We start from the raw sequence: 13489 nt of genomic DNA, 5'->3' as shown, positions 1-13489 counted from the left end.
GGTGGGGTGGGCCTGGGTGGGAGGGGGCTGGGGAGGGAGCGAGCGAGCGAGGGAGCGCGGGCGGAATCCAGCCCCAAGCCGCCCGCGCCGCCGCGCCCTCTCTGCCGCCCTCCCTCCCTCCCTGCCTCGCCCGCGCCCTCCCCCTCCGCAGCCACCTTCCCGCCGCCTCCCCGCCCCCCGCGGCCTCGCCGCGCCTCTCCCTCCTTCCCCGGTGACACACCGAGTTCTCCCTCGGCCTCACAAAAGAAACGCATCTGGCCTGCAAGTCCCGGGCGGCTCGTGCCCACCTCAGGGCCCCAAATGACTTGTTTCGCCTAGAATCAACTCCCGTCTCCGCCGCCTCGAAGTCCCCAGCGCTGGCGAGAACAGCCCAGGATGAGTGAATGTTTGCCGAGCAGGATCGCACGGAGCGGGCGCCTTCGAGCCAGCGCCGGGGCGGGGGCAGAGCCCGGGGCCCGTTCCGGCAGCTCCCAGCGGTGTCCTCGTCGAGGGGCCGCCTGCCCCTCCTTCTCCAGCCTCTTCTCCCGGGAACTCAGCCCGGCTGAGTGACAGCAGCCTGCGCTCTAATGGGCCCCCGGATGCTGCCTCCTAATTAGCTTGGACCTTCTCCCCTAAGGCTGCTTCTCAGGCCTCCCTCTCTGCACCGCAGTCAATTTTCCGGGATTGGGATAGAAATGATGGCTTCTAATCAGACGAAACGTTTCTGCTGGCTCTAGGCGTTTGGAGAATGCAGAGGGAAGACCCCAGAATCCCAGCCAGGCCCCACAGCCTCTTCTACCTCTCCCCTTGTTTTACACCTTACGCTTTGGCCAAATGGGCCAGGCCTGGCCTTGGCAGGCATGGGGTTGGCCTTGGCAGCCTTTGCCCTCCTTCAGGGTAGCTTTGTCCCAGCCTGGGGCCTGCATCCTGGCTTCCCAGGGCTTCAGGCACAGGCCTGGTAGGCCAGGTGACTGCTGTCTCCCAACCCTGGGCCAGCAGCCCAGGAAGCCCTCAGTCTTCCAGCTTCTCTCCCACACAGTGGTAGCTGAGTTGCAGCTCCAATGGGCCTTCACTGGGCACAGGCAAAGACATTACTCTCCCACTCCCAAGAGTGATTCCCTCCTCAAGTCCTTGCACGTAGGTGAAGTTTGTCGAAGGATTTTGCTCAACAATTGTTACCTGGCCCCAAGACCTCAGCGTCTTGAGCAAACAGGCCACAGCTGGGGCGGCAAGGCGCCGCCCTGACCTGCTTCTCTGGCCATAGGCGGACCCCAGACTGCCCTCTGCCCCTCACCTGTGACCAGCTCCACCAGACACAGCAACCCAAGGGAGCAGCGCCAGGGAGATTGTCGGTCTGGGAAAGAAGCAGGGAGGTGTCCAGTGTCCTCACCCCAAAACCCAGTGCCTCCTCAACTCCTGGGTGGGTGGCACTGACTGCGCAGGTGTCGGCGTCTGGGGCACTCTGCAGGTTCTGCCTTTGAGTCCTCGCCTTACCCCTTCCCATCACAGGGAGACACCCACGGTCAGCTGAGCTCCTTGTGAGGGCGGCTGGGGCCAGGGGCAGGCACACAGGCTGGAACCAGACCTGCCTTCCATTCCCTCCATGTTAGTCCAAAGCACCCCTGCCCCCATCCCCCACTCTGGGCCATGGAGAGACAGCACAGCTCCTTAGGGCCTGGCCCTTTCTCACTGTGCGTCTGTGACCATAGAATGCAGGGTCTGAGGCCAGAGGGATGACACTTCCCAGGAGTTTGGGTTGGGGAGGCTCAGTGACTTCTGCCTTCTTCCAAGCTGAGATCTCCCTCCATGAAATGAGTCTTGGTCATGGGCAGAGGAACATGGGGAAGCACAGTTGCCCAGCATTTGCCTTCAGCCCCACCTTTACCACGTTTCTTGGAGTCTCCAGTAGAAGATCCCTCCTTTCAAGGAGATATTCAGGTGCTGCAGCATGCTGGGGAGTGTCCCTTCACACACCATTCTCCTTTTAGCTGTCTTATCCCATAGAACAGCCTGAGTGCAGACAGCATGGGGGCACGCGCGCACACGCACATCCTATACATCCATGTGGAGATGCTGTGCACACACATGTACTCACTGCACTATGGAAGCGCTGAGTTTAGGCATATGTGTGCTACTTGGCATGAACGCCGGCTGGCATGGGATAGGAGGTGTGTTCTAACCCCGCCACATGTCAGGCCAAGGTGGGAAGCACCGTGCGTCTCTGGGCAGAGACTTAGAAATGAATGATCTGTCTGTGGGCATCCAGAGGAGGTTGGGACTCATAGCCCCCTCACTTCCCAGAGGGACCAAAGTGACTCTTTGGGCCATCCCCCAGTGGGAACTGTTTTGTGAGCAGCACTCACTGCTTAGTCTGAGGGGCTGTATCCTCACTGTTGGTGCATTTAATGCAGTTATTGAGCACCTGCTGTGTGCCCCTCTGGGCCCAAACTTCTGGCAGGGCTCCAGGCAGGCACAATAGTCCCTTTATTTGGTGATCTTGATGCCTGCTGTGTAGATGGAAAAGCCCTCAGACTGTTTCAGGTGAAGCCCCGTATCCTCAGGGGACCTGAGACCCAAAGAGGGGCTGGGGCTAGTGGGGCCTGCTGGCAGAGTCTGTTCTGCTGGGCCTGGGCAGCACGGAGTGATCAAGGAGTGAGGAGGCAATTGATTGTGAGGAGGCTGTGGCCTGATCTTGGGCATTGGCTGGGGAAGGGACCTGGACACGCTCTCTGTTCTTCCCTAGCTACTCTCTCTCACTGGTCATTGTCCCAGTCAAGATAGGGGCTTCTTGCACACTCAGGGACATGTCACACACACAGGACAGAAAACAGCACTCTTTCAGGAGTAAGCAGAGGCTCTGTGTTCCCCCAGCTGCGCTGGGTGACCTGTGTTTGCCTCAAGGTAAAGACTTGATCTGCCTTGAGCCTCAGTTCCCACGTCCAACACCGGACTCTGCCTGCTGCTTCAGTGTCCAGCTCACTTGCTGATGGGACAGGAAGAGAGGAGGGAAGGGGGCTTAGTGGAGCTGGAACCATGTGCCCTGTTCCCCACCCCTCCCTGACCACACAAAGCCAGCAATGATTCTGTGATGTTCAAGAATTTTGGAGTTTAGGGTCCTGGCTGGGCTGAGCAGAAGAACCTGGGCTGTTGTGGGGTTGAAGTAGTCACCACGAGGATGCTTCCTGAAGCCTAGCTCACTAAAAACAGCCTGTGCCCAAGAATGGTTTAGTAATGTAATTTGGGCAGGGTGGTTGGAAGGCTTTTAGGGGTGGGGGCCATCCTTCTACCCACCCATGGGGGCACCCTGCTCTAATCCTTGCTCCCAGAATCAAGGTATTTTAGGAAAAAGGAAGGAATGTGCCATGACCTGCCACCAGGGCTATCCATGACTCTCTGGGACATTCCAGCCCTAAGCCTCTTAGTCTGTGGAGAAGTTCAAACTTGAAAACCCAGTTTTGGGAGTGCAGGTTTGGACCACCTACCTCTTTCTGCCTGATCTAATACCCCCTCCCCAATAAAAGCTCCTGTTTCTTTGAATACAGCAATTACTGGGTAAGTGGGGAGGAGGGTGCTCAGGTAGGGGCTGGAAAGACCTCACTGGCTCCTTTAGGCTTCCTGGGACCCCAGTCTGAGGCTTCCTGCCAATTGGGGATCCCCAGCCTGTCCTGGGGACAGCCAGGATGTATTTGGGCAGGACTGCCGCCAGTGAAGCACAGATGGGAGTATGGAACTCAGGACTCTGTGCTGTGGGCCCCTCAGTCAGCAGCTGGTAGGACCCATGGCTCTCCCCAGCCCATCTCTCACTTAAGTCCATGGATGCTGTCTGGTTCCTGAGAATGGCTGAGCTGGGGGGAAGAAGACTAGGAAGGAGGTAGCAGCTGGTCGCACAACTGGGGAGCAGGGGCAACTTATGGATGCACCATAGCCTCCTCTTCCCAGCGGTTGCTTTCATGGGAGAAGAGCACCCTAAGCCTGTGTGGAGGCCTCTGCATCCTAGAGTCCAGACAGCCTGGTCTCCACGCCCCAGCCCACCTCTTTTCCTTTCCCTGGAAGAGAGGCGGGAGGCCCAAAGCAGCCCCAGGAAAGGGTACGGGGACAGCAGGTCTTCTGTGCTGCCCCTGCTGCCTGTAGCTTTTGCCCTGACTACCCTAGACCTGAACCCTAGACCTGAATCCTCCCCTAGTGGACAGCAACCTGGGATTTCCTCCCTCTGACCCTGGTGGCTTTCAGAGGTCACAGGGATATCAAGAGAATACACAAGCCTTAGTTTTTCAGAAAAGTGAACTAAATATTTGTAGATTCAGGGAATTCCTAAATCGGAAAAGTTTGGGACCCGGATTCCAGCCTGGGGTTCCCATTACTGCGATACCAGCTTTGGGGCCCTTTGCTGCGGGAGAATAGGCTCCAATTTACGAAGCTGGTCAATTTCAGAAATCCGAGACCCGGTTCTTGAGAAGCGGCTGCAGTGCTCTGGGACCCTGCGTCAACAACCAAACCCGGGAGAAGCCGCGGGAATGTCTTTATTGGACGTTACGAAGGAAATTTGGGGTTTCTCTCCTGGGAAGAAAAAGCCCGACCTGTGCCGGCGAGGGCAGGCCGCCATGGGCTGGGGGCACTTCCGAGCGCTGCGACGGGACGTCTGGGTCCGGGGCGAAGAGAGCCAGGGCGCGGACCGACGTCTGCTGCTTTTCTGCGGCATTGCTGCCCGAACGAACGAACGAACGAATGAAGCGGTTTCGTTTGGGAAAAATACCCTCTTGAAGCGAAGCCACGGCCGAAGTCCCGGGCCACGCAGAGGGGCCGGCACTTCCATGGGTGGTGGGGCACTCTATCGCTGGACGCAGCGGGGAGCAGCGGGCGGCCCTCTCTCCTGCCCACTTCTCCTGGGGGTGGGGATGGGGGCCCTGCGTCCCGCAACGCCGCGAGGGGCTGCCACCGGCTTCCCAGGTTGTGCCCTTCGCGGGGCCGTGGCCCATGACCCCGAGGCTGCTACCCTCTTGGGGTGTCCGGAGCTAAAGCAGAGGGTTGATCCCACCAGTTAGGTGGGGTAGCACCCGGTGACGGCGGCTATGATTGTGCCCTGGGTGCAGGAACGAGCTCCTCGCGCTGCCTCGAAGGCTCCTGACCTTCCGCGCCTTGCGCTGTCAGGCGCTGCCGGCTGGACCCACACACGCCAGAAGCAAACTGCTCAGGACTCGGCCGCCACCTCCCTGCGCCCCTCCAACGCGGAGACCCTGCGCGCCTAGCCCAGCGTCTCTTACCCCACCTGGGCAGCGCTGTGTCTGCGGCTCGTTGGCTCCGGGCTCGCCCGCCGCGGACTCTGGCTCAGGTTTCGGCTCCGGCTGTGGGACCCGGATCCAGCTCTGGCTCTGGCACTGCACGGTTCTTCGACCCCTGCTGGTTCGCTACATCCCAGCGCGCGAGGCCGGGGCGGCCTCGGCTCGGCCCGCTCCTCCAGCCGCCGCCGCCCGTCGCCCGCGGGGAAGGCGGGGACACCGGCCGGGAGGCGGGAAGCGGGGGAGGGGAAGCTAGGCGCTCGCCGGGACCTGAGGGGAGAGGGGCGGCGCGCAGTCCCGCCGGCTAGGGGTCCCGGCCTCCCTCGGGGCGCAGGCTGGGGTCCGCGTGGCTGGCGGCCGGGTGTCGAGGCCCGGGAGCTCGCCCTGGGACCTCCGTGGAGGCGCCCGGCCGCATGCGGACCAAGCCGCAGCGGGTCCCAGCCTGGCCCTGGCGCACTTTCTCTCCCTGGGCCCAGTTTCCCACCTGACTTGTGAGGGGCTGGCCCTACTTCCGTTTAGACAGGGGCTGGTGGTCGAGTCGGGGGTTTTGAGGTTGGACCTTTCTTCTTTCTGCTCAGCCTGCGGGAGGGAGCTGGTCTTGCGTGTTGGCAGGGAGAGTCCGCTGCCCAGAACGTGGCAGCCAGGGAGGTTTGAGGACAGACCCCAGGGTTTCTGTGTTTGGGAGTAGGGGGTGCTAGGGAGGGGCAACCGCCCGACCTGCCCTGTTTGGGGGATTGCCTCCTTCTCTCTCCTCAGGGGCTGGGCTGGTGAGGAAAGGGCAGACCAACCCCTCAGGACAGACACTTCTGGGGCCCCTTGTCCAACCCCTATGCCTGCACATCCCCCAGCGGCCATCCTGCTCCGGGCCTGCGAACGGTGACGCCTCCACCTCCGTGGCCCCGCAGGCCTGTTCCTGGCTGGCTGCCACTGGGAGATGGGCTGGACGCAAGGGAACTGGGAGCCTGCCCTTTGCTCACCCTCAGGCCACAGGGCTCCCCAGCGTTGCCCCGTGGCCAGATAACCCTGTGCGCGAAGCCTCATGGGGGAAACCAGTTGGCTGAACCTACTCCTGGTACCCCGAAGTGCCCAGCCTGAGCCTGCTTGCTGCTGGGATTCTGGGATGGGACCACAGGGCAGGTCGAGCTGTGGCCTGACCCTCTCAGGGACGGCCGCGGACGGCCACGGGCTCCAGAGCGACCGTTTCGGGCGCAAGGTGCCGGGAGATGGCAGCGCGGCAGCCGGGCGTGAATGTTTCATGAGGTGCAGTCAGCAGCGGCGCCTCCCTGCCTGGTTCTCGCCGACAGCTGCTGCGGGAGAGGCCGCGACCCGCGCCACCTCGGCGTCCTGCTAGTCCGTGCCTCCAGGGCGGCTTGGCCTGGGAACGCAGAGGCCCACGACGCCCTCCCCAACCTCCGAAGTGGGAAGCTAGCCCGACCCAAGCTCACAGAGGCCTCAGCATTCAGGCCTTGCCAGGTGGCCCCTGAACCCTGTCGTGCTGTTCGGGGGACTCCATACCCTCCTCTCAACCCTCAACAGCAGGAATCCCTCTCCAGTGGTGTGTGCCGGGCTCTGTGCACCCGGGGTTGAGTCCCCGATGCCGGCACTAGCGGACCCTGGACGTGGAGAAAGTGCAGTCTGCCGACTTGGACCCTGTGCTGTGGGCATTTTAGCCCCCTACGTCCACTCCCCCCCATTGACTGCTGAATGTGTAAAATGGCTTGTTGGAGGGTCCAGCCCTAGAACTGCTAAGCCGAGAAGCTTCCAATCTTGTTTCTGGAACCTTCCACTCCAAGCACCAGGGGCATCTTTGGGCATAAATGCAACCGCTGGACCTTACTATGGAGGGCTGCACAGGCACTCCTGGGGTGGCTTTTACTCTGGCGTCTGTAGCAGGAAATCACACCTTCCCCCCTCCCTGCATGCCCCCTCCCTGCATGCTAGCAATTTTCCGAGTTTTGTTCTCATCTCTTACGAGATTTTCTGCATGCTCTTGTCCCCAGGCAGGGCCTATGGTGCCAAAAAATGCTGCCTCTGGCACCTGATGGCCTGAGCCTGAATCTTGTCAGTGGCTTTTACTAGTTGTGTGACTTTGGCAAATAACATAACCTCTCCTAGCCTCAGCTTCCCCATCTGTGAAATGTGAGAAAAAGAATTCCTGCTTCTTGGGAAATGGATGAGATAATGAAGGTGAGAGGCTTGGTCCTGAGTCCTGTGGACAGAGGGGCTGAATGCTAACGGTGATAGATGCCAGGTTGTTCTTTAAGAGAGTTTGCTCTTGTTTTTGTTTCCTTCTTTCTCCACGGTGGTCATGTTGGTTGAGTCTAGGAGGAACAGATCCCTTTTCTGATTTAGTTTATCTGCCCTCATCCCCTGCTTAGGTGCTAGGAAGTTTGGTCCAGGATAGCTGGCCAGGCTGGTGAGTGGGGCACACCAGGGCCTGGAAGTCAGGAAGTTCTTAGTGAAACTTGGGGGGTACAAAACACACTTTTTATAATCTTATTTTCCCTTCTCTAAAAAGATTTTTTTTTTCAATTTCCCTTTAGTTTTGACATCTTGGGGAGCATATATTCCCACTGGCACAGTGGAATCGGGAATCAGAGAGAGAAGAGATTTGGGGCAGGATTCACCAGGAAGAGAAGTAGTAGTCACTGTTCCTGAATATCACTTTACTTTTCAGCTTCCAGGTGCCCCATCAAAGAAGGTCAGCAGAATTGGCTGAATTTTCTTTGTGTTTCAGTCCAAACTACTGTGCTTCCTCTAATATAAATTTTTCTCCCTAGTGCAAAACGCTTTGATGAATTTGTTACATGGGTTCATGCTGAACATAATGAGCAAATGTCTGCAGCCACTATTATACAGAGGACCATAACAATTCTTCAGGCAGTGTTTTTTTTTTTTTTTTTTTCCAAATCTTAATACCAAGTAAAACTAGGGGGAGTATTCTTTTCCTTCATAGCTCTTATTGCAACAGTATTGAAATTAAATATTTGTGTAATGATAGATTAAAACCTGTTGCCCCTACCAGTTGTAAGCTTCTTGAGAACAGGGCTGAGCGTCTCTTGGCAACAACTATAGGACCCTCCCCAGAGTGGGCAAGGGATTTAGTTATGCTGATTGACTGGGTACAGCTTACATGCCCACTCCTGCACCAATCACTTTGTGGGGGAAGAGTGGCTCAGGCCTTTGCTTGGCCAGGGTCAGAGGCTGCACCCCAGAGTCACCATGCTCCTCCAAGAGTCCTGGCATCTATTTGGAATAAGTTCTCTGAGTTGGTGGAGGGAAAGGGTTGGTTTCCAAAGAAGACTCTGCCCTGTGAAATTTCTCAGGGGGCTGCTGATGGTATGGGTAGCAAGTCCAGTCCAATGTGATGGGGAAGGATTGGCTCTGTTGGGAGAGTCTGAAGTCCATCAGGATTGTTCCTGCACTCATCTGTGGGGAGAGGTGAAGCACTGCCAGAAAGTCGGAGGGGAAGCTCGGAGTCTTGATTACCTGTAGGAATGGATCCACAGAGTAAGGAAGGGAATGTATTTGTACTCCCTTTTTTATCTGTGAGAGGGAGGAAGTTTGAGGCTTTAAAAGTAGGGAGGACCCCCTAGGATCAGGTAAGATATTAATGTATTTGAGCATTATTCTATTGCACTGTGCAAGTATTGGTAGTCAAAGCAAAATGAGAAGCTATTTGGGCATCTGAAGTATTGTTTTCATTGTAGTCCTCTCAGCATCTGCATGGAACACTGGACAGAACCCTGTCCTGAGACCCTCCTAGAATGACCTCTCAGGTCGAAAAAAATGTAGAGAGCACCTGTTTTGTGCCTGTGATTGCAGAGATACAGAGATAGGTGGCTCCTGTTCATTTGGGTTGAGTCAAGGAGGCAGACACAGAAATCCATTACATAGTGGGAGCACAGTGTTGGAGAGAAATCTGCAGCCTGCTGTTGAAGCGTCTTGAGTGACACACAGAGGAGTTGGCTGTAACAGTTTTTCTACCACCTGGGGACCCCTCCCTAGGAAAATATAATGTGCAAAGGATCTGAAGTGAGATAAACTGTGGTATGCTTGATAATAAAGGAAGACAGTGTGGCTTCATAATAGCACTGGAACAGATGAGAAGGCAGGGCAACAGATAGGGGAAGAGGAAGTTGGAGAATCAAGTGGGAACCAGATCCCACAGGGCTCCATAATCTTTGATAGGAGGGTGGGATGTTATCCTGAAAGCAAAGAGGAGCAGATGAAGGGTTTGAACAGTGAGAGACCTGGCCAGATGTGTATCTTAAAAGCCCACTCTGCCTGGAGAGAGGAGGATGGATTTGAGGTGAGATGGAAGCATATTATTGCAACATCATTTGCTGAGCTGCCCAGCTTCTCTATCTATCCCTTCATTTCTCCATCAATCCATCAGCCTTTGTCCACTCATCTGCCATGAATGCAGGAGGCCACAGCTTGGCATGGGAAATGTGAAGGTGAGACATTATGGCCCCTGCCTTTCTGGAGCTGCCCCTCGAAGACCTCAGTTTACCCATCTGTAGGCCTAGTGAGTCTCATGATCGCAAGCTCTGCAGCCAGTGCCTTGGTCTCCCTCCAGATGTCTCCCTCCTGCACAGGACACAGAGTGCTCAGGGCCTGAAGGGGCACAGCCACTATCACAGATAGACAATTCGGGGAGCCAGTACAGTGAACAACCCTGTCGGAAGCTTTTAAAGTAATTGCCCCTGCCCGCACTGGCTGACTGGCTGATGGCAGCCTATTAGCCCTGAGTTGGAAATTCTGAATTGTTTCATGATAATTGAACACAGGATTGGAGGCTGGGAGGGAGTGGCCCATGAAATATTTATGTTTCCTCAGTGTTGTGGGCTGCTACCCTTTAGCCTGGGAACCCTGGAAGTACACAGCTGGTGGCTTCACAGTGACTGCCATTGTTCCTGGGGGTCCTTGGGTCACCTCCCTGTGGGGAGATAGGAGTGCATTTTGTGCAGTTGTAAGGGTGGTTGGGGGCCAGCACTGCTATAGCCTCATTCCATGCTGTGCACCCTGGCACTCCAGTCTCACTCTAGTACCAGAGAGGGAACAGAACCTGGGGACTTGAGATGCTCTATGTTTATGCCTGGCCCCAATTCTCCCTGTACTCAAGGCTCCCAGGAGTCAGCCTGGGTGCGAGCGTCAGTTCTGCCCCCTTAGCATTGTGAGCCTTGTTTTCTTAGGCATTCAATGAGGGATGCAGAGTTCTTGCCTCGCAGGGTTGTGAGGGACAGAGATGCCCATATGCGGAGGGCCTGGCCCTCAGCCACAGCTCACGAGACCATCCCAAGCAGCCCTTGGTAGATCTTAGGGTCAGGCCAGGGCTGGCTATGGGAGCCCCTACGGGATCCCCGGGGCTTTGTGGTCTCTTTTCCTCTGCAGATGCTTTGTAGTAGTCTGTGTTTTTCCCTTCTCTGCAAATCCTAAATAAATATTCATGCTAGGAGGGTCTGTGCCAGCCTGGCAGGCATTTCTGGTGGGTGGGATGCCCTAGAGTCTTGGTAAGGAACCCCATATGCCCACCAGCCCAGGCCTTTGCTCATTAGATTGAGGCTCCGCCATGGCAGAGGAAACTGGTGGGTGGTTCCTGCCTGGCTGCCTGACCTCGGAAGCTGCTCAGGGGCAGCAGGAGAAGGACCCTTGCTGTCTGAGCTCTTGGCTTGCCAGCCTACCAGACAGCCCAGTGAGGGGCCCACTTTTCTTACCTTGGAAGGTGGTATTTATTCATCTTGCAGATGAGGAAAATGGAGGCCATACTTCAGTCGTTCATTCAACAGGCAATTATTAAGTACCCACTCTATGTGCTGGCATTGGGTGGGATGCTGGGGACTCAGGAGTGATGGACAATGCTGATGCAATCCCTCACAGGGGATCAGATCCAAAGATGAATGCATCTTTAGAAGTGGTGCCGGTTTGGAGCCATGGGAGCACAGAACAAGGAGAGCAAAGCTAACCTGGTGGTCAGGGCAGACTTCCTGGAAGAAGTGACCTACTGGCTGAGCACTGAGGGTAGCAGGGGTTTACCCTGAAGCTGGGATGGGGGCAGGGCCATGACAAAGCTAGTGAAGGGCAGGTGCATCTGGATGTTCTTATCTACCTGGGGCTAGGTGCACAACACCCTGTGTGCCCTCCTGCCCCTGCTACCATGAGGAGCCTAAAGAGGCACCAAGAAGGGTTTCCATGGCTCCAAGGTGCTGGGTTCCTTGCTGATCGTCCTCTCTGGGCTTTATTTTCTCACCTAAAAAATTAGAAGTGAGGTTAGTTCTAGCAACAGGGCACATTTTTCAGATGAAACTTTACTAAGACCCCTAAACAGAGGAATGAAGTGATGCCCTGGTTGCTGTCTGCTCTCCCCTGTAGCCCCTTCGGATGCAACAGATACCCCCGAGGAGCTCCAGAGCTCCCTAGGCCATAGTTTGCAAACTGTAGGAGCCCCTTTAGAGGCTTTCCAGCCCAGCCTCCAAGGGTCCTGGACCCTGGGGATAGCCAAGGCAGCCTCCCTCTTTATCCCTCAGGGACCTGTTTCTTGTTCCTTTTAAATGTCCTGTTAGCCATTTGTGATTGAAGTCAGCAAGCATCTATTGAATACCTACTGGATGCACGCAGAGGGGCTAACACTTTCTGAGCACCAGCTCTGTGCTAGGTCTGAAGTGGGCTCATTGTATCAGGCTATTTCCCCATCACGACTGGCTGCCAGCTCATTTTACACGAGGAACTCAAATTGGTTGAGGCTCGCTGACATGGCTAAAGCCCCAAATAACAGTAATAATAACATCAGCTCGCATGGATTAGGCCCCCAGGTGTGTGTCAGGTCTTTGCAAACATCTTCCTGTACATTAGCTCCTTTAGTTCTCAAAGCGAATCTGTAGAGCAGGGACTGTTTCCATCTTCAAGGATCAAAGAATTCAAGTTGCAGGGAGGTGAAAGTGCTGCCTGGTGTCTGGGTTGTGTCTGGGGCTGCTCCCTCCCTCCTGCCCTTTGCCAGGGAATCTGAGGCAGCTGCAGCCACGGCCTCCAGGATAGTGGGCTCCCCTCTGTGTTCCTACTGTATATGCAGGGAAACTGAGGCCCAGAGATTCACTCTCCCTGGAATGTGTCTGCTCTCTGGGGCTCCATCTGGCACTGACCTCCATCTTTCTTCATCCTGGCATCGACTATGAAATGAGAACCTGGCGTCTCCCCAGAGACCTTGCCTTACTGGGGACTGTCTGCCTGTCTAGCAGCATGAATCAGGGCACATTGACCTCGACTGGTTGGGCAGAACCATCCTGGTGAGTCCAGGACACAGGGTGGGGTCAGCCCCTCCCATGGAGGCTGGAGCTGGGGGTGCACCTGTCTCCCCTTCCCTTGCCTCCTGTTGGATTCTAGCTCACCCTCGGCCCTCCACCTTAAGCCTTGAGTCTTCACAGGCTCCCCCACCCCCTTCTCCAAAACTCCTCAAGTGCCTGTACTTACGTGTGACTGTCTGAGTGACACGGCCTGGATGCTATTCTTGCCCCAGGGGGAATGCATGGTACTGAGGAACAATGGTGGCATTTCAGGCAGGGTGAAGGGACGCTGAACTTTTGGTGGATAGAGAGACTCCTACCTTGGTATACCTGCAGTGGGGCCTTGGGGCCACTGAGGATGAGGGCTCCCCCTGAGCCTTGGAGGGGAAACTTGTCTGTGCACAGAGCCCAGATCTTTGCCGCGTAGACAAACACAAAGTGAGGGGACGAGTCTTGACAAATGTTTGCCAAGTCCCTGGCTGGCTTGGGAGTCAGGAGTGAGCTTGTTTGGCAGAACAAAGGGGGAAAGCAGCCTCCAAGGGGCCATAAATAGCAAGGAAAAGGGAGTGGCCTGGGCCTGAAGGCTCCATGGGACCTTGTCTCCAGGCTTCTGTCCTCTGCCAAAGCTGCCATCATCCTCTCCCACGTGCTTTGGGCCAGCTGGCCAGAGCTTGGGCCATGTTGGTGGCAACCTTCTTGCTCCACGAGCTGCATCTCTCTGGGAGTCCCTGGGTGCTGGGTCACCTGAGGTGCCTGGCAGGCTGGGAGGTCAGTGTGACCTGTACATCCCAAGGTCCCTCTTCCTGTAGGAACCAGGAAGTTTGGCTAAAGTCAACAGTGGTAAAGTTTCCTAAGAGGCAGAGCTGGTCTAGTCCTGGGACCTGGGAGCTTGTGACACCTGGATATACTCAGGCTAGGAGGGGTCTCAATACTCCCGCCCCCAGAACTGGG

General features: G+C 56.3%; 2 protein-coding genes across 2 annotated transcripts in view; both read right to left on the bottom strand.

Moving 5' to 3' along the window:
- SAR1B (secretion associated Ras related GTPase 1B) overlaps positions 1–13489 on the bottom strand; it is a 1003791-nt gene that overhangs the window by 438537 nt on the left and 551765 nt on the right. The window lies entirely within an intron of this gene.
- LOC126956114 (translation initiation factor IF-2-like) lies at positions 4123–6296 on the bottom strand. Its single transcript, XM_050792978.1, has 4 exons — positions 6233–6296; positions 6081–6182; positions 5246–5760; positions 4123–4862 (listed from the first exon to the last, which is right to left on the bottom strand). Exons 1-4 carry the CDS (start codon positions 6294–6296, stop codon positions 4500–4502), a joined length of 1044 nt encoding a protein of 347 aa, XP_050648935.1. The 3' UTR covers positions 4123–4499.

The sequence above is a fragment of the Macaca thibetana genome, chromosome 6 (genome assembly GCF_024542745.1).
Source record: "Macaca thibetana thibetana isolate TM-01 chromosome 6, ASM2454274v1, whole genome shotgun sequence".
Classification (NCBI taxonomy): domain Eukaryota; kingdom Metazoa; phylum Chordata; class Mammalia; order Primates; family Cercopithecidae; genus Macaca; species Macaca thibetana.
This window is presented reverse-complemented; position numbering and strand designations above follow the sequence as displayed.